The 27881-nt window shown below is 35.1% G+C and overlaps 1 protein-coding gene across 8 annotated transcripts; it reads left to right on the forward strand.

The window, feature by feature from the left end:
- RBM39 (RNA binding motif protein 39) lies at positions 1-27719 on the forward strand. 8 transcript variants are annotated; one of them, XM_057700741.1, is made up of 19 exons: positions 206-509; positions 1130-1193; positions 1419-1491; positions 2424-3000; positions 6294-6369; positions 7636-7827; positions 10409-10474; positions 10571-10624; positions 12201-12318; positions 12853-13005; positions 14981-15118; positions 17022-17087; positions 19040-19244; positions 19805-19882; positions 23376-23426; positions 25458-25539; positions 25980-26085; positions 26585-26663; positions 26756-27719. In XM_057700741.1, the coding sequence occupies exons 4-19, from the start codon at positions 2982-2984 to the stop codon at positions 26854-26856; spliced, it is 1584 nt and encodes a 527-aa protein (XP_057556724.1). In that variant the 5' UTR covers positions 206-509; positions 1130-1193; positions 1419-1491; positions 2424-2981; the 3' UTR covers positions 26857-27719. The 8 variants fall into 8 exon arrangements, with proteins under 8 accessions (XP_057556720.1, XP_057556722.1, XP_057556724.1 ...); XM_057700740.1 differs by having other exon boundaries at positions 2951-3000; XM_057700737.1 differs by lacking the exons at positions 1419-1491; positions 6294-6369 and having other exon boundaries at positions 1-509; positions 1130-1211; positions 2951-3000; positions 7633-7827.
- Positions 27720-27881: the final 162 nt, after the last annotated feature.

Here is a 27881-nt window from a genome sequence, read left to right on the forward strand (position 1 = left end):
GGGGGAGGTCAAAAGCGCCTTTCTGAGTGGGGGATGGGAATATCTGTGGCGCAATCATTGCGCGAGATTGGGCCACGGTCGCTAGGGCCCAATCTTAGATCTCGCGATATTTCCACTACTCTGGACTGTAACTAGGGGCAGCTTCTCGCGAGAGCCCGTGCTGAGGACTCTGTGAGGCCCCGTGTGTTTGTGTGTGTGTATGTGTGTTGGTGAATGTGAGTACGGGGAAGCCGCCGCCGCCATTTCAGAGAGCTTGCCGACGCTGTCGGAGGGGTGGATCCTGAGCTGCCGAAGCCGCCGTCCTGAACTCCCGCGCGGGCTCCTCTAATCCCATTGTTTCTTTTAGATTCGCTTGGGCCTATCCTCCCTCTGAGCCCGAAATTCGGGCTGGGTGGTACCGCGGCCTGGGCCTAGCGGCTTAACAGTAGCAACAGCGGCGGCGGCAGCGGCAGCAGCAGCCCCCCCCTTGCCGAATACGAGCACCGCAGGGGCCCCGCAAGCCCGCACAGGTAAGGAGGCATCGCAGACCCGCGTATTTTCACGGTTGTTCTGAGGTGGTCTTTTCTGGGTTGAGGGGCATTCCTTAGGCGGTCTTAGCGAGGGACGGGGTTTGGGGCGGGGGGTAGGTTTTTGAGAAGTCGGCTTCATTTCGACGACCGCGCCCTTTCTTTCCGGTCGGGTAGGTTTCAGGGTTTTCGGGTGGCGTGGGTTCCAGAGAGGCCTCGGGCAGATGGCGACCTGTCCCTTCTAGGCCTGGGTCGGCCGCGACCTCCCAACATGGCGCCAGCCGAACGCTGCCATGGCACACAACCCCTCCCAACCGAGGGAGTTTCCCTTTGCCCCTAAGATGGCAGCGCAGGTTTTTGCGCGGCAAGAGGCGCTTTCGTTCGAGGCTCTCGGGTTGTTTTTTGAGGCATTGCAGGCGTTTTAAAAATCGGATACTTAATCTGCTTTAGTGTGTTCGGTCTTGGGGACATTTCAGATTTAATTTCCAAGCCTACTAAAGTGTGTCGTCCCACTTTAGTCATTTTGTGGGGCGTCTCTGAAGTTCTGGAATATGTTCGGTAAGGAGCAACTTTAGCAGAATTTAAAATGAGTTGCTGAATGTTCGTTATTATTTTTTATCTAGGCGTTTAGAGAAAATGGCAGACGATATTGATATTGAAGCAATGCTTGAGGCTCCTTACAAGAAGGTGAGAGAAAACAAGTCGGTGAGGTTTATCTATTTCTTAATTTAGCATTTTCACGAAACTACTGCTGAAATGTAAACTAACCTCCCCGGAGCCCTCTTGATTTATCTTATCAGAGATGCATTACGTGTAACTTACAAAAGTAAATATATGCTATTGATGTAATAATATTGTGCAGTAGTTTCACTTCAGCGTGATGAATAAATGCCCATCTATCTCTCTTTGTAGACTTGCCTAACGATATCTCACCTCTACTCCCATGAATTCACCTTTGATTCCAGTGTGAACTGTCAATCATAAGGTAGTAATTGAGTGACTTATCGCTGTACCGTGGTCCCCTAGGTAAAATGACTCAACTAAGAATTACCAGCTCCAGTTTGGTATAGCAAAAAGGTGAATGTAGTGGTTTGGGAAAACAGCAGGGGTCCAAGAATAACATAGCATAACCAGTCTGTGGCAAGCAAATATTTAAATAAGACAAGTCTTACAAGAAGAAATGGGTGAGATTTAAAAATTTATCCTGTACATAAGACTGGTAATAGTAAATATTAAAACAGGCAGGTGATAATCTGCTGCTCAGTTAAAAATTACTAAAATTCTTGGATCCCTGAATAGAAAAAATTTCTTAAAGCAGAAGAGGCAGTGTCACAACTTAGAGTCACTTGATGACTGTTTAACTGTTCTCCATATTGCTTTATTTTTAATTAGTCCCTGCCATAGTATTTCACACTAAAAACTACAAAGGAGTTATTTTGACTAATAATATAGTCTTTGACCCATTTCAGTGTCACAGTAAAAGTAAAGAAGTGTCTTTTCATTCTTTCACCAGTTGGTGGTGAAAATAGCAGTATGCATGCGTTATCACTGATGTCACAAACTATAAAGCTTTGTAAGTTAGCTCTTATACTCCTATAACTGATGTGATCAAACTTTAAAATAAACGTTGCGCTAAACCTTTTAAAAATAATACATTTGTTTTGGAGTGTATAGCTCGACCATGTGGTACCAATTTGGATGAATTCTTTAAAGCTTTGAATAGTGTGTGTAGTTTTGTAATGCTTAGACTCTTGAAGCGCTACTTTCTATTTTAATGTTAAGATTCTGTCTTAGTTTAACATGGATGTAATTCCATGTAAACAGGTATGGAAGTAGGACTGGTGGATTATTAATTGACTTTCTTGGGTTCTTGGGAGTCAACATTACTAAAGCAGTGTGAATCCCTGTTTGCTTCAGGGCGAGATGTGTGACAGAGGTGGCATCAAGCTCTTACAGTCCCAACCCTCCAACGGAAATGGGCGAAGATCTCAGGAATGGCATCGGTCACAGGAAATCGATAGTGGCTGGCTGCTAGCATGGCCACATGGGGCTTAGGCAGAAATAGAGCCGTGGTACTGACCAAAGGGGCCATAGCACATGGAATAAAACTCAAAACAGGACTTCATTCATGTTTTATAGAAATTCTATTTAACCACTTCAACACTGTAAATCTGGATAACTTACTACTTAACTATATAAGAAAATAAAATTTAACATGTTAATATGCATTTTTATTTTTGTATCTTGATGACTTAATTTGTAAGCAACAAAGTGGTTAAACACATACCCATCTAAATTTTTTTATAGCCTTCCATGTTAAACTATAAACAAGTAATTAGTTTTAAAATTGTTTTGTATTTTCTTATTCCTATTCCCTTTACCCTTTGACAACTTGAAATGTTACCACTTCGTCCTCATGATGTTCTTCTATCAACCCTGCTTAGGATGAGAACAAGTTGAGCAGTGCTAACGGCCATGAAGAACGTAGCAAAAAGTAAGTTTTAAGAAGGGACCTGGGTTGGGGGGAGCTATATGTGATTGAGATTTTAAGTTGTATTTCTGTGGCTAAAGCATCAAACCTAAGGTCCTCTCCTGAAGCTTTTCTTTGCCTTTTCTAGAAAAGTAGATTGTTTATCTTTTGGGATGAGACACTATTTGAGAATGTAAAACTATGGATTCTTTCCTTAGATTTCAGGAATTGGTATCAGGGATCTTTTGGACACCTTCCCCTCCAAGTCCATCCATGAAAATCTGGATAAGAGTTCTTGTATTAGAGCTTGTCTTTCGTCTTAAATTTATTAACTTTGGCTTAGTATTTATTATTTGGTGTTATCAATAAAGCTATTACATCCACTGAAGATGGGTTAGGAAGAAGGTAATAACCAGGCTGTGTAAAAAGTATTGTTTGCCCTAAATTACCGAAGGAATCAGAGCTGTGAATTATTTATGCTCCTTGATGCTTCTAAAGGTTCTTTTTGTAGTAATGTTATAGCATATTTAAGTACTTTTTAATGTTCCTCCTACATGGCTTTTGTTGTCTTAAGCTTTTTAAACCCTCATAGACTTATAGTGAGAATGACATTTCAAAAAACTATGAATATGTATGCATGCCATTTGGGTTAAATAAGTAACCCTTAATAGGAACTCAGTGATACAGATTAGTACAGAGTATGGTATACAAGAAGTCTAAGTAATGGTATAAACCAGATGCATTTTGTAAGATTTGATCCTGGTTCTTGAAGTTTTCCTTCAGCTCTAAAGTCAGTGCTTTTTAACATCACATGGTCTGTATTATAAGCTTTAAGATGTTTTATTAGCCTTTGTGATGTCATATTCAAACATTTTGTCATGTTCATGACCCCGTAATACATAATGAAAAATGATGGTAAAATAAGGCACTTATTTTTGGCTCTTCCTTCTAAGAGCTCAGGGTGCTTCTTAATACACTGCTTCAGTATTCTCACAACAAGCTTGTTGTAAGGTAGGTTAATATAATTTCACAAAATAGATGAGGAAATTATCAGACTGGATTTTTCAGGCTTTGCTACACCAATATTCTTAACCCTAGAATATTGTAGTAGTAATGGATCAAAATGATACAATTTGTGGCACATGTCCTATATTTTTTTCTGCTTAGGTGGAAGTCTATTATAGTTCCTCACTAATCACAGCACATTATGGGTATTGGGTTGGGTTTAGTCTTGAATTGTTATAATTTGAGGCAGTCAACCAATCATTGCGTGGTTTAATGTCCTCTGATTTTAGACCTTTTACTAAAGTTTCCTAATTGTTTTAATTTGCAATTCTGTAATCAAAAGAAAACTTAGGAAAAGATATCCCTATAAATTGAAATTATCCAATCTAGATATCAGGCCTAGTGGATGGATACAGATCTCACTCTAAGTGCCCAAAAAAATGAGGATGTACACCATTGGGCACATGCCTTTGTTGTACCATTTTTAGATGTCATTCCTTGCCACTAATCCCATCTCCAGTTAATATTTGTTAATCATCCTACAACTAAGCTCATTAAGACTACCAAGCTTTTCCAAGGAAATTTAGCATCAAGCTCTCAATGACTGGTGCTTAGTGGCCTTTTATATATATAATGTGAAGAGTCCAGTGGAACTAAATAGAAGAATGGACAATTTTCTTTAATTGGCCACAGGGTTCTTTGTTTAAGGGAAGAACCTTTTCAGAATTTCAGCTACCATCTAGTTTCTTTTTAAATGTACAAGTTATTTCTCCGTCAGACTTCTTGTCCTCTGTTAAAGCTGATTAAATAGATGACTCCCTTGGTCCAGGAATTGTCAGCCCATTTTTTTCTCAAGGGAATTAATCTTTCAGATTGAAAGTTATCTAGAAAACTGTTGTATTTAGAGATAAATTATAAAACGAAGAATGTTCTGTGCATTAGCCTTTAGTGTAAATTGTCTCTTAACCAAAGGAAGGTGCCATGTTGCATTTTTCATCCTAAAACTTCATTGTTCTTTAAAAGTCATTGAGTATTGGAATGTAGTTTTAAGGTAGTAAGAAAATGCACATTCTGAGAAATTGAAAGTTGACTAATAAATGTTTTCTTTTAAAAAACAGTCATTCTCAGTACATACACTTGATTGATTTCAGGTGACAGTAATAGGAACTAAGTTTAATATAACACAAATTGGTTATCTATCAGCTTTCTTTCTGAAAAGCTATACCCCTGGGCTTGGCAAGACCTCAGATTATTTCTTTCTAAGTATCTGAGCTTGCCTTCATGGGAGTATTCTTTGTTAGTATAACCGGTTTTGCAAAGTCTCAACCAGCATCCGTTCATTTAAGCTGTTTGGGAATTACTCAAAGAAGCATAAAAAATCAAAATGACACAGCTGAAATATATTGGCTACTGTGGTGTGGATTATCTATAAATTTTGGAATAAATGACTTTTCTATTTTTTTTCTTATTTTCCAGAGTACTTTGCATTTAAAATTTAGATCTTCTTACATGGAAGAGGTCAAATCCAGTTATAGCAAAACACCTTTACAGCAGAGGCCATATAACCAAAAAGTCCAAAGGCCCAGCCCAGTGGACCATTTACTTCAATGATGTTCAGTACAAAATTCCACTGCCACTAAAGACTTTGGAAAGTCCCTTTTAAGTTGTAACAGGATTTGACTATTAGTGTGGATTTTGATAACCCTTCTTTAGTTAACTTAATAAATGTTCTTTGGAGCTTCATTTTGTTATAGAGAAGTATACTGCTTTTCTGGCACCCTTAAATTTTTGTCTGGGCTTTTACAAAGAGGGTAATATTTCTGAATGTCTTAGTATGTTGCTGTCTTTTTACCTGTCTGGGGTTGCCTTCAGATGTGGGTGGGGGCTCATTAATAAAAAAAAGTCATAGAAAGACCTTAAGTTGAAATTAGCTCTCCAATTTTCGAGTCCTTTCCCTTGGCGCAGTAAATTTGGGGCCTAAAAAGGTAAACTGGGAGGTTGGCTACCTCTCTGCAATGGGCCATCTATAAGCAGAGCAAAACTTTATTTGTCTGTCCTTTTTGTGGGGGATGGAGTTTTTACTTTGTCCCCTAGTAATATTTAGGATTTTTGATTATAGCTATCTCACAGAATTCTTTAGTCTAAGAGATAGTTTCAGGTTTTTAGGCAACAAAGTTGGAATGTTATCTGTTGCCCTTCTGGGCATTGCTTTGATGACGTCTATATAAGTAATGAGTGTAGCCTAATTTTCTGTCATGTGCTACCTAGCATATACATTTCTGACAGTCAGGTGGATTATCTTGAAATTTTAGACAAAGTTTCTGCCTCCTTGGAAAGCTCTACATCTCCTTGTGATTGGAGTGTGGGTTTCAAGATTCCAGAAGGTGGGTGTCTTCATTTTCTATTTTCAATGCACTCTAAGATGACCTGCTTACAGGTTCTCTGAGGCAGACTTCAACTGCTCTTGTGCTAACTTTGCTTTGATAAGGACTAAACAGTTAATTAAATTTCCAAATGATGTAGCTGTCAAAATGTTTAATCTTTTTGCCACCACAAAATGGCATTTAAGTGGATAAGTTTAATTTGAAATGTCTTTCAATTTGTATTGAAATATCTGAAGGCACCTCGAAAATTTGGGTGATGTCAGAGGTACAGATTATAAAAATTATGAAATGAGTGGGTGGTATGCTGTGAAGAATACAGAAATAAACGAAGATAACACAGCTGACTGGCTTTTTCACCTTTCAGAGTTTGAGAATTTGTAAAGGTGTTGATTCTTGCTTTTCATTGTACCCCACAGGCTTGTATAAACTGGCATGAAAATGGCATATTTCAATATCTGGTGTACTCGTAACTTTAAAAAGAAAGTATCTGAAATGGTCACATTAAAGTCTACGAATGTCAGGATGCAATCTACTGCATTAGTTTTATTGTCCTTTGTCATTACTCGTAATAATTTTGGCCGTAAAAACCAAGATAGTGATGCTTGTATGGCCCTTTGAAAGTATAGTGTTCATGTGTGCAAATTGGGTCAAAATTGGCTTAAGAGAAATCAGTGTATTTAATGACAATTTTTATGTATGATCCAGCACTAATTCTTAATGTTATTTTATTGTAACTTTGATTTTATTACTGAGTCTTGTGGATTACAGTTAATACTTGGTTGGCCAGTTATATGATGGTCAGACTTCAGAAGTTCACAGGAATTCTCTGGCGATCCAGTGGTTGGGACTCTCTGCTCCCACTGCAGGGGGGCACAGGGTTTGATCCCTGGTCAGGGTAAGATTCTGCATGCTGCCCAGTGTGGCCAAAAAGGAAAAAAAAGATATTTAAAAGTTCAGGTTTTGACCTATACCTACCGACAAGTCCTCTCCTTGTTAAAACTCTGGCTGACTCTCAAGAAGGATCATCATAGTCCCTCTTTCTCACGATTCATTGTCAACTGACTGCTGATTTTCACTAGTAGAAGGCAAAGGTGGGGTGTTGTTTACCTTACCTAAGAATTATTTTTCCGTGATTATTGTGTGTCATTGTATGATAGTAAAAATATCAAGATAAATTTACAAAAAGATAAAACTTCTGACCATAAAAGGAAGTATATTTTGGCAGATTTTTAAATCAGCAGGATAATGGTGACTTTTTTCTTCTCAGGAGGAAAAAAAGCAAGAGCAGAAGTCGTAGTCATGAACGAAAAAGAAGCAAAAGTAAGGAACGGAAGCGAAGTAGAGATAGAGAAAGGAAAAAGAGCAAAAGCCGCGAAAGGAAGCGAAGTAGAAGCAAAGAAAGGAGACGGAGCCGTTCAAGAAGTAGAGATCGCAGATTCAGAGGCCGCTACAGAAGTCCTTAGTATGTGACTATAATTATGATGATACTGGTTTGAGAGATTTGTCTGGGTATCCAGATAGCAATGTAACTGGAGTGATTTGAATTGCGGAATTTTATTTTATTCTGTATGACTAGTTAAAAAGTATTAAGTAAGGATTTTGGCATTGAAAAGTCCAGTAGAAATAGTGTGTAGACAGATACATAATGTTTGTTTCACTAGGCATACAGAACATTGTCTGTTATTCCATATAAAAATACTTTAACTGTGTGCCAATTCGCTTGAAGCACTAAAGTGCTTTTAAAAAAAGATTTGATGCTTTAGTGCCAAATACATGAAAGCTTAAAGGTTCATGAGCTATTACAGTATCCTTTACTGAACATAAATTATTTAAAATTTCAAAGCTCTGATGGATACAAATTATAAGTATGTATAATTAGTCAAATATGTAATTAGTTAACAGTCTTGTCCCTGTGGCTGTTTTCAGCTGAAATGACAGACCAATTGTGAATTTAGTGTATACTTCTTGATAATGATTTTTTTTTCTTTTTTTAATTGATAATGATTATTTGGGGGACTCATCACACATCTTTGTATTTAAGGTGTTTTATTTAATAGACTGCACTAAAAGTGCTTTTGAAGGTTGAATCACTGGAAATTCAGATGTGGTTATTTAAACAAGTTGGAAATGTTTCATTATAGTCAGTTTTAAAAAGCTAAACTGTATGTAATGACTTTGGAAAGAGCCTTCTTACAACTCTTGAGCAGGGGTTGAATCTAAAAATAGCTAGTGCTCTGTGATCTTCCCTGTTAATAAATACACTGTTGTAAACTATGGACTATATTAGAATTAACAATTTTAACTTCAAAACTTCAGTGTTTTAAGATTGAATTCAAAGACAACAGTCCTGAATCAGAACCTTGGCTCTTTAACTTGGTTGAGAAACATTCTTAGCTTTAGTTTTCTCATCCTTTAAGGAGGTAACCACTGACAGATAAGCTGTTAATGAGTCTTGAATGAGAAGAGAATGTAAATTAAAGCACCCGCAATACTTACTGCTATTGATGGAATGTTTTGGTATTATTTGAAGCTGATAAAGTTAGTAACACTTTGAGCTCTGATTCTGGCTCTTCAATAAAAAGGATTCCATTCCTTGTTCTCTAAAGTCCTCCTAGCTGATTATTTTATAAACTTTTTAACAGCTTAAAAAGGACTACAGTGTTATTTTAATTCTGAGTGGTTTATTAGAAAATACTTAGCTTTTTGTCCTATTTATCAAAATTTACTGCATTCTTTTTTTACCAGAATGAATTAAATATAAATAGCAGGGAAGGATTACATTAATTAATTGTGAATACTCTTACCTCTGATGGGTGATGAATACTTGAAGTCAGCCTGTGATTCTGGTCTGACTTAAAATTGGCTTGGTTCTTATGTTTGATTTCAGGTGATTTTTAACTACCAAGGCAGTAACTGAAACTTTTATAATTAAAGGGGGAAGAAAATAGCTTATAGACTCTTATATATCCAGTAAATGTCTATTCTTATCACTTTTAGTGTGATTTGCAAAGGGCCCGTTTAATTCAATATTACTTGGAACTGCTTGGGTGTTAATAGGTGTATGTAGAGTCCATGAAAACAAATCCAAGTGTGGGTTGAAGACCACCATATGTTTTCATTTTGCTACCCACCTGGTAAAGGATAGCAGGATGAGCACTAAGGGACATCTGACCTGACCTTTTAAGTTAAAAAGTTACTTTTGTGATCTTTTTTTGAAAACATCCCTTTAATGTCAAGTCCTGAAAAGTGAATTTTCCTGAGGGATTGATGAACTTCCTTCACATCTTTACTATGGACTATTTTGTCACAAAGAACTGAAGTGTATGACATGCTAAATATGCTTATGTGCAGTCTTGGAGTCTTTCTGTTCAATGGAAAAGTTGGAGTTGCATGATTATTTAAACAATTATTTCCCTTATTTTTTAAAAGAAGCTCCTCGAGGTAATTCCCTGGCAGTCCAGTAGTTAGGACTCTGCACTTTCATTGCCTAGGGCCTGGGTTTGATCCCTGGTCAGGGAACTAAGATCCCATAAGCCGCATGGCACTGCCAGAAAAAAAAAGTTCCTCAAACAAGAAGACATGTGAATATAGTATATGTATGTATATATAAAAACATGTATATTCCTGAGAAAGGATCTGCAAAGTTGCACACCAAATTGTTAATTATAATTACTCCTGGTGTGAGGGAAGTTCGGGATAATTTTCACTTTGTGGTTTTTTTTTTTTCCCCTAAACCTCAGGAATGTATTCATAAATATGTAATTAAAGAGAACTAGACTGAAAGTAGAGCATTTTAAGAATATTAAAAGATTTGAGGCCATAACCTTTGGTCTTGGCACCTCTCAGTGGTCCAGGATGGATAACTGTAAGAGCAGTTTGCCTGGGATAGAGTTAAGAGAAGAAAAAGTCTTTTTATTTCCTCTTCATAATTGAGGTGGAAAACAAGCAGCCTAAACAATGTTAAACTTGCTGGAGAGCGCATGAACGCGATCTTCGCAAGACCCTTACCCTGTAACTAGTGTAATTTTGTGTTTCCTTTTTAGCTCCGGACCAAAATTTAACAGTGCCATCCGAGGAAAGATTGGGTTGCCTCATAGCATCAAATTAAGGTTTTTAAACATACTTCTGAATTGTTTAAATTGTTTTTCAAGGAACTAATATGGTGTACTTGTTTGGGTAACTTTTGAAACTTTTTAACTTTGCAGCAGACGACGTTCCAGAAGCAAAAGTCCATTCAGAAAAGACAAGAGCCCAGTGAGGTAACTGTTGTCCTTGTTTCCTTTGTTTTGCACTTTGAGCTTTTATAAAGTTTTTACAGTTTATGTTACTGCTAAATTTAATGACATTTAGTAATTTGGATCGTATTAAATCTTGATTCATTTTGCAATTCTGTGTTATTAAAGTGAATTTCTAAGTTTTCGATAAGTTGCATGTAAGAAGAATGGAGCAGAAATTACCATTTTAATGTGTAGATATTACATGTGCTTTTATTTCCCTTTTATAGTAACTAATTTTAAATGGTAACTGTAGAAAACTTTAATCTTGACTCACCTTTGGAGTTAATAACTTTTGATTTACTGAAATAACTTCTTGTGGGAAAGTAGTTGAAATGAAATAGTCATGAGTTTTTTTCATTTGGTTCCCTTACTTGAGAAAAGTATTTAATTTCCAAAATCTTAACTGATTTGGCTTGTTTTTAAGTGGTAATATGTTTTTGAATGTTTCTGTGAGGTATTTTCCTCTTAATTGAAGATAAGACTTATACAGTCTACCATTTTGGTTCAAGGAAACATTCTTGCTGAGAATGTCCATAACATGGTTAAGAAAGTGCATGTGTATGCTTACATTTTTAAGGATTTACTTAGAACCTTAATCTTAGTAAAATTATTTATAATAATGTTAGTAGACATTGTCATCTTCCCTTGGCATTCATGAAGTTAAATTTCATCTGTTGTGCTCTTCTATTCTCCCTTATTTGGGCACTTTAATTTTTCTATAAGTTTAGTAGTGTACACCCATCTATTTGTAAACATGGTTAAGTTAAATCCAGCTATTGTTATTTAATGTGTAGATAATCTGCTTTTCATTTTCGATATGCTAATTGTTACTGTTTCTGTATTCTATAACCATCAAGATGTATTTTTTCGGATACTGAATTTGTAGAGTCTTAGTAAGACTGGTCTAATTCTAATAAACAGCTACCTCACTGTTCCATACATCTGTCAAAGTTCGTGAAATAAACTACTTTTTTTTAAAGCTCTTTATTGGAATATAATTGCTTTACACTCTTGTACCAGCTTTTGAGGTACACCGAAGTGAGTCAGCTGTATTTATACATATATCCCCATATAATGGAATTCTTAGAGTCAAATAGTTTTCCATCATTTGGGGTTTTACTTTCAAGTTTATTGTTTGTGATTATGAAACTTAATTTTACTTTATGATTTCCTTTTGGGGATACATCCTTTCTACTAGTTTTGGACCAGTCCAACATTTGTGTATAGTCAGGGGTTATTACTTGTGGCTATCATTAAACTCAGGCTTCTGGTTGGCCCTTTATTATCCTGGAGAGAATACCATTTGTAAGATTGAGAGGCCAGTGGACTTCGGTCCTGATAATGTAAAATAATAAGAAACATTTAGAAACTATCATGTTGAAGGCATTGAGTCACATTGAATTATTTTATGGACATTTTATATACCTCAGTGAAAATGAGCTTGGGAGTAGTGATAAACTGGTTTCAGGAAAGTTTATTCTGTTTACCAAAAATGGATGTTGAGTTATTTTAAAACAATAAGTTAGAAAATTCATTCTATATTCTTTACTCCTGTTAGGGAACCTATTGATAATCTCACTCCTGAAGAAAGAGATGCAAGGACCGTTTTCTGCATGCAGCTGGCAGCAAGAATTCGGCCAAGGGATTTGGAAGAGTTTTTCTCCACAGTAGGAAAGGTAATCTGAGCCTATTTACAGAGCTAATTTAAGTAGAAATTGCGAACAGCATTTTAGTAATTGTCAGTATAACAGATAAAATGAGGAAACATTTAAACACCACATTTTTTGTTTTGTGGAATTTAATTAGGGAAATTAAAAAAAAATGTTTATTTGGTTGCATCAGGTTTTAGTTGCAGTGTGCAGGATCTTTAGTTGGGGCATGTGAACTCTTAGTTGTGGCGTGTGGGATCTAGTTCCTGACCAGGGATTGAACCCAAGCCCCTGCATTGGGAGTGCAGAGTCTTAACCACTGCACCACCAGGGAATTTATTTTTGATACCATTTCTTTTTGCTTCACTTGGAAGTTGATAGTGTTGGAATTGATGTATAAGTCGATAAATGAATTGGGCCTACAAATTTACCTGTTTAAAAAACCTTTTTAATGCCTTGCTTTGCAGTATCATTAATATGTCTCTTCTTTTGAAATTATTATACTTACTGTGAATGGTTGCACAACCAGAACCTTGTGTTAAGTGTGTGTTTTCTTTTTAGGTTCGAGATGTGAGGATGATTTCTGATAGAAATTCAAGACGTTCCAAAGGAATTGCTTATGTGGAGTTTGTCGATGTTAGCTCAGTGCCTCTAGCAATAGGATTAACTGGCCAGCGGGTTTTAGGAGTGCCAATCATAGTACAGGCATCACAGGTAACTTTTTTCTTGGTTAAGGATTTGATCACTGATACTGCTGGAAACCTGCTATTGCTTAGTGTTGTGTTGTAGTTCCTGAGCCTTACATAATCAGCACTTACTACCTTTAGTCAGGTGTTAGATATTTTCAGGATAGCTTTTTCTAAAAAAAATTTACCTTGATTTCTTTGATAAATGTGTATTCTTAATATCCTGTTCCATTTTAATGTAAGTTGTAAATATCTATCTCATGCAAAAGACTTGAGAACTTGTTCTAGGATTTATTGATTTGCAATGAGTTATTTGGGGATAGAAGCATCTAAGAACCCTTCCTATCTTTCTAATAGAGTGGTTTTTAATCTAAGATTTTCACTGTATATATAATGTTAAGAGTAGTTTGAACAGCTAGCTATCAGTTCTAGCATTTCTTAAAAGTGAAATGTTTCAAACTAATTTTGAGAATTTTTTTGTTTACGATAATCCAAATCTTTGCTGATTCTCCACATTAATCGAGTGTTGCCTTTAGAAAAATGAAATTAGTGTTAATATTTTAGTTTAGGTGTGAAAAAAGTGGGATATGTCGTTCTGTTGAGTATATAATATGAAATTATTTTTAGAATTTTTCATCATACCTGTTTGTACTAAGAAGTTGATTTCTGTGACTACCTGATAAGTTAGCTTTGTAAAATGAATATAGGATTTAAAGAATTTTTTTTTTGGCCTCACCATGTGGCTTGCAGAATCTTAGTTCCACCACCAGGGACTGAGCCCAGGCCCTGGCAGTGAAAGCACTGAATTCTAACCACTGGACTGCCAAGGGAATTCCCCAAGATTTAAAGAATATTTTTTGAGCAATGCAAAATAACATTCCTTTTCAAACCCATGAAATAAATACTCCTCATAACTCCTGAAAAGTCTGGTTACTCATCAAGCTTTTACATCATTCTATAGTTAGGTACAAGACTTGTAACTAGATCTGAATTGAAATTCCAGCTTCACTGTTAACAAGCTGTAACTATGGTCAAATTACTACCTTCTATCTCTAAAAGATGATGGTAGGTCCTACATAGTGTTTTAGGGGTATGTAATGTTGGGTATTTATCATTTGATTATATGTAAACAATAAGAAAATAATTGTTACGAAGCACACTGAGGGGATCATTGCTCACATTATTTTCCATGATAGAGGACAAACCTAATAGTGTGTGCGTTGCCCTGGCAAAAGATTCAGAAGGATCAAAGTTATAAATGAGGTTTTTTGGTTTTTTTTTATAAATTTATTTATTTATTCATTTTTACTGGCTTTGTTGGGTCTTTTGCTGTGCACGGCCTTTCTTTTTCATTGCAGTGAGTGGGGGCTACTCTTCGTTGCGGTGCGCGGGCTCTTCATTGCCGTGGCTTCTTTTGTTTGCAGAGCATGGGCTCTAGGCGCGTGGGCTTCAGTAGTTGCAGCACGTGGGCTCAATAGTTGTGGCTCACGGGCTCTAAAGCTCAGGCTCAATAGTTGTGGCACACGGGCTTAGTTGCTCCGCAGCATGTGGGATCTTCCCGGACCAGGGATTGAACCCGTGTCCCCTGTATTGGCAGGCAGATTCTTAACCACTGTGCTACCAGGGAAGCCCTGGCATAATGTAGTTTTGATTGATCACATTTTATGTATGAAATGCCTTGGGTAGTTCTTTTATATGAGTTTTGTATATGCTCTTAAAACTTAATCTAAAAATTTTTATTATAAAATGTCATAGTGAAATCTAAAATTGTTTTAAAATTTTGGCATTGTGTACCATTTTAAGTGTACCATTCAGTGCCATCAGTCACATGTAAATGGAATCTTACAATATTTGTCCTTTTGTGACTTATACTTAGCATAATTTGATATCGGTTGTCTTTAAGCAGACCTAAGGTGTGAGATTACTACTCCATTCAAAATGATATATATTCATTCTAAGTGGATTTTGTGTGTGATGTGCATGTTGTCCTTTCTAACTTGTAGGCAGAAAAAAACAGAGCTGCAGCAATGGCAAACAATCTACAAAAGGGAAGTGCTGGACCTATGAGGCTTTATGTGGGCTCCTTACACTTTAACATAACTGAAGATATGCTTCGGGGGATCTTTGAGCCTTTTGGAAGGGTAAGTGCCAGACGTTTTTCAGTGGATCCTAATTAGGTTCTTAAAACAATACATTTGTTCTTGAAACATACATCTGTATAATAATTCATTTATCTGCTTTGTTATGTTTCTAAGAGATTCGTGCTAAAATGAGAGGGAGTGGTCCTGTAAAGTTTTTGTGTCAACTTTTACATTAAGGTAGTTTCCCTCAAGATATCATTTGAAGACATAATCTATTTTTAAATAAATTAAAAAAATTTTTTTTAACACATGTAATGCTACACTGAAATGCATAGTATTAGATTCAGTTATTAAAACTTCAACCTGAATGATAAAATGTACTGTGAACTGGAGCAAGAGATTTTCTTTTTTATTGGTTTTGGGGCAGGGGGAGGGGGGAATATTTACTGAAAATTTAGGGGGAATATAAGCTTCTCTATACTTGCTATGTAAGGAATTGGAGTGTTTCTTCCCATTTGGTCCTCATTTTCTTCATTTTTTATTGAAATATAATTGACATAGCACTGTATAAGCTTAAGGTGTACAACATAATGATTTGACTTACATACATCATGAAATTATTACTGCAGTAGGTTTAGTGAACGTCCATCATTTCATACAGCTACAACATTAAAGAAATAGATAAATTTTTTTCTCTTGGAATGAGAATGCTTAGGATTTACTCTTAAGCCTTAATTTATGACATACAGCATTGTTAATGATCATATATTACATCCCTAGTATTCATGTATCTTATAACTGGAAGTTTGTACCTTTTGACTACCTTTATCTAACCCCCCCCATCCCTCTGGTAGCCACTGAATTGCAACACTGTGTTAGTTCCTGGTACACAACGTTGTAATTCACAACATTGTAATTTGATGTTTCTGTACATTTTTTTTTTTTTTTCAAAAGAATCACCAGGATAAGTCTAGTTCTCTTTTTAGAAGAGATATTTAGAAGAAACATTACTAGTAGGCTGTGCTCTGGTTTAAAAAATTCATTGTATGGTCATGGATAAAAATCTTGGTTCCTGCTGTACCTTATCCACTACTTAATCTTTATTGCCCTTGGATATACATTTCATTTTTTTCTTTCACTGCCCCACTCAACTCCTTTATTAAACTGTTTTAGGTGTCAATAATGATAAAGTTGGGTTGTTGATTTTTGTGGGTGGTTTGTAGTTAATTGGAAATATACACATACTAATGGGGTACAAATCATAATTGTATGAGTTGGTCAGTCATCATAAAGTGAATATGTTACTGAAACAACCAGAACATGAAGAAATATAATGTATAGGTGCTGGAATATTGTGTTGTAATAAATGCAATCATTGCATTGTACCATATTCACTGTGCTGTGCAAACATCAACCACATCCGGTGGTTTTTTTCTTTTTACTTAGTCCAACATCTTGGGCAGTTTATTGTATCTGGCATAATTGAGAATTAACGTTCGGCGTATTTTAGCATAATGTGAAAGAAACATGTTGATTTTGTTTTTAATATTGTATTTGGCAAAGAATTTCAGATTTTTAGTGGTTTTTGCTGCAAAAGACTAAGATTGTCCAACATTTTTCCTGCTCCCCAATGCATAACTTCCTGTTCAGGACGTTTATAGGCTTCTAGAAAGAAGATTTTTTGTTTGTTTGTTTGTTTTTGGCACACGGGCTTAGTTGCTCCGTGGCATGTGGGATCTTCCTGGAGCTAGGATCGAACCCGTGACCTCTGCATTGGCAGGCGGATTCTTAACCACTGCACCACCTAGGAAGCCCCTAGAAAGAAGATTTTTTAGGGCATGAAGGATTGTGATGTTTTCTATTATTTTTTAGGGGGAGACATTTTAAAATCATGTTTTAAAGAATAAAATACTTTTGCTCCCTCCTTTTCAACTTACATAAAAATTGTGGTTTTCATTTTTAGATTGAAAGTATCCAGCTCATGATGGATAGTGAAACAGGTCGATCTAAGGGATACGGATTTATTACGGTAAGCAGTTACCCATGATTAACATTATGACTTAAAAGTGTTTGATCTGAAGAGCATAGTGTAAAACCTGCTTAGTTATTGATATTGGGGAGGGGAGATAAGGTTAGTATTTTTAAGTACTTTAAATTAGTTTGCTGTTAGTAGCCAATTCTTAGTTGTTGAAAGTGTCCACCAAATGTGAAACTTTAAGCAATTTGCTATCATTCTGTTAGTGGTCAGTTTGCTTAGCCAACTCTTCATGTTATTGAAGTCATTCACTCCTTTATGACTTCTTCAATCTGACTCTTTTCTAAGACAAGATGTTAGTTGCGTAAAGGTCTCTTGGAATTCTCTGACTTTTTATGTGGACATATCTGACAACCAGGACCAGGATTCCCTTATTAAAAGTTTTGTAGCTGACCATTGAAGCCCAGTGCCTGAATAGGGTATGAAGTAGCAGCAGGAATAATTGTGAATGGAGGGGCCCTTTTAAAAGTAAACTCTATATGCAATCCAGTTAGATGATAGTTTCTCAAATTATCTTGTAACCTTGGGAAGTGCTAGAAACATATTTTTAATTTAAAATACAGGTAGTTGTCACCACTGCTGCTATTATACACAAAAATTTTAAAAACTACGGAGAATCTCAGATTTTATCAAATTACAATTGGATCTTATATCCAAATTTAAATAAAATTTAAACCTATTCTTTTGTGATAAGACTCTGTTCTACTGTTCAGTGAAATTTTATCTACCTTAGTGTGTATTGGTGAAAGGAAAACAGTTGTTTATAGAACACCAACATACTATTTTGTTACTAGTAACATTAGCATGATCCCCCCCTCCAAGAAAAAGTGTTCAAGGGATTTTATGTGCAGCTTATAAGTATTTCATTATACTGTTATCTTAAGTATTTAGTATTATGTATAATAGGTTTCATGCTTGAATATTTGCTCAGTGGGCACATTTTCACTAGAACACTACTAAATGTCATGTAAATAATGAAATTTTGCAAAGCATTTTGATTTTTTAATGTAAACCAAGTATGAACGATTTCCTATGACTTAGTAATCTGTATGCAAAGCTAGATCATGTAGGGACTTCCCTGGTGGCTCAGGGGCTAAAACTGTGAGCTCCCAATGCAGGGGGCCTGGATTCGATCTCTGGTCAGGGAACTAGATCCCACACGTGTGCTGCAACTAAGTTCACATGTCACAGCTAAAAAGAATCCCTCACGTGGCAACAAAGATCTGCGTGCCTAAGATCTGATGCAGCTAAATAAATAAATAAATATTTAAAAGCTAGATTATGTAAATCTTGGTCCTGTTGTGTGTGTAAATGTTTTCTATTTTGTAACTACTATCTGTAATTGTTCACATCTTGCTAATGGGAAAAAAATTTTTTAAACCAACATTCTGATGAAAGGTGAAGCATTGGAATTAGATTATATCCCGTTCTTTCATTGTATTAAAACGAGATTATGTGAATTAAAGTTTTATTGTCTGCATCCTGAAATTGAGAATAATTTATTTTGCTGGCAATAAAACAGTGACCCAGAATTTTGTATTAAAAACTAAATTTTGTTTTAAAAACCTGAGTTGAACTTTTAATTTTCCTGAATATTCACTTTTATGAGAGAAAAGAAGCCCCCATTTACATTTATCTCAGCATATTAAAAAGGGTTTTCGTGTTTGAAAAGCTACTTTTCACATTTTGTCACTAAGATTCTTTATTCCCAAAGATAGGTGTTATTACTTGATAATGTCTTGCCATTTAAACCACCACACTAATAAATCTAATATGTGTAAACTTTGGTGATCTGATAATTTATGTTGTGTTACTTATAGCTTGAACTTGTTACTTTGTCCTTTGAGGTTTAATTATTGAATATACTAGCCTTAATAAGTAAGAGTTTCTTCACCTTCCATATATAAGTAATTACTGGACTTTTTATCCCCCCTTCAATTGTATAGTTTTCTGATTCAGAATGTGCCAAGAAAGCTTTGGAACAGCTTAATGGATTTGAGCTAGCAGGAAGGCCAATGAAAGTTGGTCATGTTACTGAACGTACTGATGCTTCCAGTGCTAGCTCATTTTTAGACAGTGATGAACTGGAAAGGACTGGAATTGACTTGGGAACAACTGGTCGTCTCCAATTAATGGCAAGACTCGCGGAGGGTAAGTTTTTCCTAGTGTTGTGAATGATCTGTTGTGGATATGGTAATGAGAAAGGTAACCGTGGAGACAAATAAATGGAAAGTTATTTTTCTTATTTTGGAGTTGACTATTATCCTGGGCAGCACATGTGGTTTCATAGGTGAAATTCATTTCCTTGAAGTTCTAATGAATCTGCTTTAAGATGGTGCTTTTTGAGTACCACAGCATATATTACAGGATTCTTTTTGCTTTCTGTAATAATTATATCTTATACTTCAGATTAAATTTAGTTGCAACAGTGCTTATACTACGTCCTGCCTGTATAGTTTGCCCCGCATATCTGTAGGTCCTGCATCCTTGAGTACGGAGGGCAGACAGTACCACGCCACTTGACATAAGGGACTTGAGTGTTTGTGGATTTTGATATCCAAGGGGAACTTGGAAAAAATCTCATTTGCCCGGCTACCAGAGGACCACTGTAATTTGTTTTAATCAAGTGTGACTTTGGTATTAAGCAACCAGAAGGCTAGGAATTACCCACTCTTAACAAAGCAGGGACTTTAAGACCTATTCTTTTACAGGTACAGGTTTACAGATCCCACCAGCAGCACAGCAAGCTTTGCAAATGAGTGGCTCTCTTGCATTTGGTGCTGTGGCAGGTAGGAATTGAATCTTTTCTATTTGAAATCATTGTTTTTTCACCTAATTCGAAAATTTGCCAAATTTTTGTAATTAAAAGGACTTACTGAGAATTCAATTCATCAAGTACTTTTAACTTAAAATTTTCAAGAGTTCATGTAAGGAAATGATGATATAGGACAGAATTATCCATTGATCATAATAAACTGTCAGGGTATTTTTGATCCTTGCATATCAATTTTTAGTTGAAATTGCTGTAAGTTAAATCTTTTTAAATATCACTTTTGAAGGCTAAAAAGTTTATATTGTTTCAAAGGAAAAATTTTTTTTTTAATGTTTAAGTTTAGAAAGCTATCAGAGGCCTTTGAATCAAGCTTTATTTAAAATAATTATGGAGAAAATTGCAGAGAAAACTGCTTTCCTAATTAGCACATACTACTATTGACCCTTGAACAACACGGGTTTGAACTGCAATGGTTTACTTACATGTGAATTTTTTTCAGTAGTGAAAACTGCACCACATGATTCGTGGTTCGTTAAATTCGTGAATTTGGAAGTGCCAAGGGTAACTGAGGGCCTACTCTAAGTTACATATGGGTTTTCAATTGCTCAGATGGTTGCTGTCCCTGATCCCCAAGTTGTTCAGAGGTCAACTGTATTTCGAGATCTTGAGTCATGGAATGAAGTGGAGAGGTGAGGAAAAGATAGAGAGAACTGGTAGTTTATTACAATTATGTAACAGTGGGTTTAGTTTCTGAATCACATTGTTTTCTCTTGTGTCTCAGTTACTTGAAATTAACCAGAATCTACGAATTAGGATAGCATTAAATTTTGAAATGGTGAAAACTTGCTTTTAGAACATCTGAGAAGAAGCATTTGTATTTTGGACTTTAGATGACAAGAAACACTAACCCAAGAAAGTATGGCAATTTTCAATTATGAATTGGTCCTATGATCTTACCTACAAAGTGAGACTTCGTCAATATGTAGAATTTATAAGATCATGGTACTGCCTCTGAATATATAAGAAGTTCCATGTGGTTGCCTCGTGATTTCCTTTTTAATTGAAAAGCCATTAAGTAGAGGATCATTTCTGCTTTTATATTCTCTATAGGGGGCGCTTTTGTTTTCCTTATTTTTAGTGAATATTCACAAGTTTGTGAGTACTTGCCTTTAGGGTCTTGTACTTTTAAACTGACTTATTTTGAACTCTGATAAGGTAGCTCTTTAAAATTACTGACAGTCATGCTAGTGTCTCCATATGAGAAGAACAGTTATAACTATTAATGCATTTGTGTATTTGGGTCATTTGATGACTCCAGATTTCCCTAAATTGTTTTGTTTTAGCTTTTTAAACAAGTATTAGACATTTAATTTCTTTACAGTGAACACGTAGTCATAGAATTGCCACGTAATGTAATTGAAGATACTAAAGGAAACCCATCACTTCAGAAATGTATCCTAGTCTCTGGTTTGAAAGTTACTGTTTCACCTGAAAACTGTATCCTTGTATTGCTTCCCATTTTTCAGGTTCATTCTTCCAATATTTTAGAAGAATGCTTGAGTGTTTACCATATTCTAGGTATTTCACTAGAGGCTGGTGCCTTTGGGGATTTAATAATACAAAGACATACGATTCATTTCTAAACAATCTTAACTTAAATCCTGGCTGCTGTATCAAATATGTTGATTCGTTTTGTAAACAATATCTTTGCCTAATAATAGTTTCTCACTGTTAGACATTGTTACTTCCCTCAGCCATTATTTCTCCTATGATGAAATGAAGAATGACTACACTTACTGGGTAGTATATATTAAGACTAAAAATTCTAAATGTCCATATGGATTGCTTAAAATAGCCACTTAACTATTGTAGTCTCCCTTTTTAATGTTTATTGATGGATGATTTTAAAGTTTGGTTCTGTTTTCTTAAAACTTCCCATAAATTGCTTTTACTGCTGAGTTAATAATCAACACTCAACTTTTAGGTAAATATTTACATAACTGGGTATTTTTCTCCTGACTGTCTTTAAAACCTTACAAGTTCCTTGTTAAAGTTAAATAAATCGCTGACTGTTGATATATTTGAGGCCCTACTCCCCTAAGTTCTTAAAAGCTGTTTTTTGAAACCAAGAGTGGCCCATCATTATATCCACATGTCTTTATTCTGGAAGTTTAACAGGTCTTTTCTAAGATAAGTTAGTTCTTATCTTTTTGAAACCCATGCTTTGTTTCCTAATTTGTTACAAATGACCTGAAGAATCATTTTTGAAATTTTTATTTATATACACTAAAATATAGCATGGATTTCTGATATCTATACATTTTTTCCCATTTTAGGAAAAAAAAAGACAAATTGTGTTATAATTTAAAGTTTATTGACAGTGTTCCTATGGTCATATCTTCAAGTTCCTTCAGTATACACCAGTTACATTTCTTCAGCTCCCTGAGATGCCAATTTTGAGCACCTAGGACCCAGGTATTCTTACATCACCATATGACTTGGGCTGCAAATCCCTTTTGATTTTTGCCCATGTTTTATGATCATTTTCTGTACTCAACAAGAAACCCTAATGGTAATAAAAGTACTGCAGTTGAATCACATTATTGAAAATTAGGTTACTGAATTCAAACAATTTTTATGTTATGTACTTCTATAACTTTTAGACTTCAAGATAAGCTTTAGATACTGTGACATTTTCTTTACTATTCACACTTGCTGTTTTCACTTGATGACAGCTTTCTCTTAATTTGCTTTTCTCATGTAGAATTTTAATAATTATATGAGAAAAATATATTGGTAGAAATCACCATTCTATTTTTTAATATAGACCAGCTGCTTAAATTTTTCTTGTACTGCATATACTATAGTAAATCTGATTAGGTTTCATTCCTGCCTCATTAAATTTCCAGAATAGGCCAGGAAACCAGACCTAATAAAACTACCACCTTCTGGGCTGGACATGACAATTTAAAACTTAAAAGAACTTAAAAAAATAACCATACATATGGTTAGAATGGTGTCTTTCACTACTTAATTGGTAGATTATTGGAAGTGTTTGATGTGTACTGTTGCAGTATTTACTCTTTTACCATAAAACTTTAAAGTTTAGAATGCTTACTGACACTGATAGAACAATACATAGTTGAATATCCCAAGTACTTGGAATTGAATTCTCAAGATCAGGGTTTTCATGCATTTTCTGACCGGTGTGCTTCCCTTTCCCCATTTCCCATTATTCCCATGTGAAGAGTAGTATAGTGGTATGCATTTGAGATGTGGAAGAGTTCTAGGAATAGGAAGAGAGAGGCATAAGTAAGTTTCCTAGGATAGGAGGAAGGAAAAAGGCCCCAAAGCCTTGTCAATGAGGAATGGGGAAGGAGGTTTGGCTGCCAGGTTTTACTATAAGTTCATTTTGATAAACCCTGCTACCATAGTCCTCTTTTATTAATGCTTTCCTGACATTTACCCTGTTAGTTGAGGCTCTTCATTGTTCCTGCACTGAGCTGTAGAATTCTCTTTTGTTATAGATTTGCAAACAAGACTTTCCCAACAGACTGAAGGTGAGTTGAGTTTTTTATTTGTTTTTTGAAGTGGATGTAAATGTAGCAAGACATAGTTGTGTATGTATATATCATAATTATCACTGTAGTTTGCATTTTGGGCCCAGTTTTGTCAGTGACAGTTCCATTAACAGTAAGCTTTCCGGTAATTCATATTGAGAAGTTTCATTAACAGTAAGCTATCTGGCAATTCATATTTAGAAGGCCTAATCCAAGTCATTACAGTTACCTGAATAAAGATGGTAAATAGCCATGCTTTTTTTTGCTATAGCTTGCTTAGAATTATTTTCTAAGCTTTGTATGCTTATCTTTGTGTTCTGATGGTAACTTTTATATAGGTGTCAGAAGATGAAACCTGTCATTTTAGTAGACAAATCTTTTAGAACATGGAGTCTGTGAACTTAATATAAGGTTAGGAGAAACTAACTCCAGTGATTTGTATAAACATTACCAAGCAATGAGAAGATTATCTAGAACCAAATGCATGCAGATTTCAGAGATTGAAACAATTTATAAAATAGGCTATTTTTTCTTAGTTTTCAATTATCAAGTAAATCTCTGCCATTTAATAGAGCATTTTGTTGAGCTAATTTGGTATCTTATAGGATATACTTTAAGTTGTTTAGTTAAATGATTCTGTATGAAAAAGGTCTATTCTTGTTCCTTGATAGTCAGGAATTAAATGTGTATCTTAATTTTTTCAGCAAATGAGACGATTGCACTCAATCTTTTTTTTTTCCTAACAGATTTTTTTGAAAGTAGAACTGGTGGATTTTCCTCTTAGCTATATTTCTGTGTTTGAATCATTGTGTTTTGCATTCATCTAGGTTGAGCTGGAATATGTGCATGATACATTTTCTAATATTTTTCAGTATTCATAGCATATAATAATCTTCTAGTGTTTTTTCCATGCATACTTCTATTCGTTTATGATAAAGGTACACAGTGGGCTTCATTTTTTTTATTGTAATATAAGCACACTTGCATCTTTAACTTTCTCCAGTGGAGATGACGTTAGTTATTTTAGCATTTTTATTTTCATACAAAGTTTTATGGAACACAAATAGTTGTTTATTGAAGCAAACTATAAAGAAGCAAAAAGCACATGTTATTCTGTCAGAAACTATCTTTTTTTATGATGTATTTCATGCACAGCCCTAATTTTTTATTCAGTGGGATATTTCTGATAACTTCCTCAGGTTATTGTTCATTTTAATTACCATAATTTCTAATGCACTGTTTTATCCATAGCTTTGTTTATTGTTATGTATTGGGATGAAATTTGGTCAAATATTATGATTACGGTGAGTTCTGTAACAGCTACTGGTAATGTTTTCTAAGTCACGTGAAAGCAGTGGAGCAACTGTCTTGCAAAATGCTGTGACTTCAAACTTAAAACCAACATTGGTTTAAATTTGCTTCTAAATATGTGTCCAGTAGTTTTTTTACAATGACTATTATAGATACATGTTACTGTTTTTAGTGTTTCTCCTGCTTGAACAGACCTAATAATTTTAAAAATACTAATTTGATTTTGTAGTAGGTTTTATAGTCCTAGGATATTAATACTTGGATGGTTTTATGTGTATTCTTTTTAAAACTTCATCCTTTTACAATGTTTATTTAAAAGAAAATATATAACTGTATATTCATGGGCAGAAACCTAAGAAATAGGGTATAGCTTTAGTTGGAATTTTGAAGACTATATTTTTATCATCCCCCACTTCTCCAGGATATAAACTCCAGCAGTCCTACAAAATCAGTCCTGTTTTTATTTTCCTGATTTGTATTGACATTTGTCTTACTGAATGGATTTTCACTACTTGGGGTTTAATTTCCCATCTGAAAACAAAACTCCCAACTTACTAAGTTGCCTCAGCTTTCTGGCAGCTAAAATGGGGTGGTGTTAAAGTGACTGACCACCCTAGTTTCACACTTGGGGTCCAGTGGTTATATCTGGCTTTGTTTTTATTCATGGGGATATTCTGATGCATTTTCCATGAAACTGATTTCTCTCTCTCTTTTTTTTAGCTTCAGCATTAGCTGCAGCTGCCTCTGTTCAACCTCTTGCAACACAGTGTTTCCAACTCTCCAACATGTTTAACCCTCAAACGTAAGTAATTTACTTTGATGAAGTTCAAACGGGTATGCTGTGAAATCTTTAATGTTTAACTTGTCTAAGCTAACATTTAGGATGTTTAAACATATTTCGTAGTTCAAACACTGCCATCATTTTGATCCTTTTAGTGTAATTTTTATGCACGTTATTTCCCGTCAGTGTGTAAGATTGGAATTCAATTAAAAGCTTTGCACATTTTGTTTTACATTTATACCCAGTAGTTTTCTGTGACGTTTGTATCACCAGTATACTCTTTTCCCAGTCCTATGAAATGATGATAAACTTGGTATAAGTATCTTTTGAAAGATGTCAATGAACCACCTAAGTGTTGAATGATTTTTAAAATAGAACACATTTAAGATTTTTTATACAGATTAGAATATGTCATTTTGTAAGTTTGAATAGTGTCTAATAGATTTAATATTTTGTTACAGAGAAGAAGAAGTTGGATGGGATACAGAGATTAAAGATGATGTGATTGAAGAATGTAATAAACATGGAGGAGTTATTCATATTTATGTTGACAAAAATTCAGCTCAGGTATTTTGATTACTTTTTTGTGTCTTAATTTTCATACATACTTGGGGCATATTATGATCACTTTTTCCTTAGAGGGTATTGGGGTTTTTTTTTCCCTGAAAGAAGCTTTAACATACTGACTAAATAAATACACCCCCTACAAAATAAAGACATTTTAAAAATAGTTCAGGTAAAGCCAATTATTTTCCAGTAAAGAGCTTAATAAAAAAAAATTAAGATGAAAAAAAAAATAGTTCCAGTCATCATGTAGCATTATTGTTGCTGGTTAGTGTTAAAAGCTTGCCACGAAATTCTGGCACCTTGATTTCATTCTTCAGCAGCTTTCAAATCATACAGGATAGTAACATGGCCAGTTTATGGGATAATAAACTATTTTCAGTAGATTTCTAGGTATATAAGTGAAACAATTATGTAGTTATAGAGCAGTTTTTCTATAGGCAACTTGAATAATCTTATTGGAATCCATGTATATCACAACACCTTTTTTGTTGTATTTTAGGGCAATGTGTATGTGAAGTGCCCATCAATTGCTGCAGCCATTGCTGCTGTCAATGCATTGCATGGCAGGTGGTTTGCTGGTGAGTTTTGACCTTTTTTCTGAGTGATTGTTTTTAATGGTCTAATAATCTTAAGTGAAGGTACTAAACCATCGTTCTGTTTCTTTCAACAGGTAAAATGATAACAGCAGCGTATGTACCTCTTCCAACTTATCACAACCTCTTTCCTGATTCTATGACAGCAACACAACTACTGGTTCCAAGTAGACGATGAAGGAAAATATAGTCCTTTATGTACATAGCTTTTTTTCTTTCTTGAGAATTCATCTTGAGTTATCTTTTATTTAGATAAAAAATAAAGAGGCAAGGGTCTACTGTCATTTGTATACAATTCCTGTTACCTTGAAAAAATAAAAACGTTAACAGGAATGCAGTGTGCTCATTCTCCCTAACTAGCAAATCCCACTGTATACAAAGCTGTTCTCTTGTTCTGCCTTTTAAATGTACATGTAGAAAATTACATTAAGGATCTATAGGGATAGCTCTAGGGGAACAAATGTGCTTAACATAAAAAGGCAGACAGGGATGTAATGATGTTTTTAAAGTTTCAGAAGCCTAACTTTTTACACAGCAGTTACATTTCAGTATGTTGATACTTGGTTAATGGTTTAGCAGAGGTTTCTGGAATACATAGTCTATGGAAATTCAAGACAGCTAAAAGGGCTGTTTGATTAACATCTCATCTTGCATTCTGATCAATTGGCAAGAAAAGGAGATTTCAAAATTACATTTCTGGATGGTATCTTTTCAATTAATGTATCTGTAAAAGTTTCTTTGTAAATATTATGTGTTCTGGTGTGTCTAAGATTCCAAACAAAATGATCCCTGCATTTCCTCAAGATGTTTAGTGACAGTCTGGTAAGCAAAGCAGTCTGAGCAAGAAATAGGAAATGCAGAAATAGGTTTTGTCTGGTTGCATATAATCTTTGCTCTTTTTAAGCTCTGTGAGCTCTGAAATATATTTTTGGGTTACTTCAGTGTGTTTGACAAGACAGCTTGATATTTCTATCAAACAAATGACTTTCATATTGCAACAATCTTTGTAAGAACCACTCAAATAAAATTCTCTTAAAAAGGACACAAGAAATCTTCATTTTTGAAATGTTTTAGAGTCATACAAACTTTGGAAATAGAATATTAGTTTCTTTGACATTTTAGCTGCCTCTTTGAGAAAATTCTTAGTAAAACTGTTACCCTCAAGTTGTCCCTCTACATTCCTTTGTATCAGTCTTTGTACTG

This window comes from Hippopotamus amphibius, chromosome 12, assembly GCF_030028045.1.
Source record: "Hippopotamus amphibius kiboko isolate mHipAmp2 chromosome 12, mHipAmp2.hap2, whole genome shotgun sequence".
Classification (NCBI taxonomy): Eukaryota; Metazoa; Chordata; class Mammalia; order Artiodactyla; family Hippopotamidae; genus Hippopotamus; species Hippopotamus amphibius.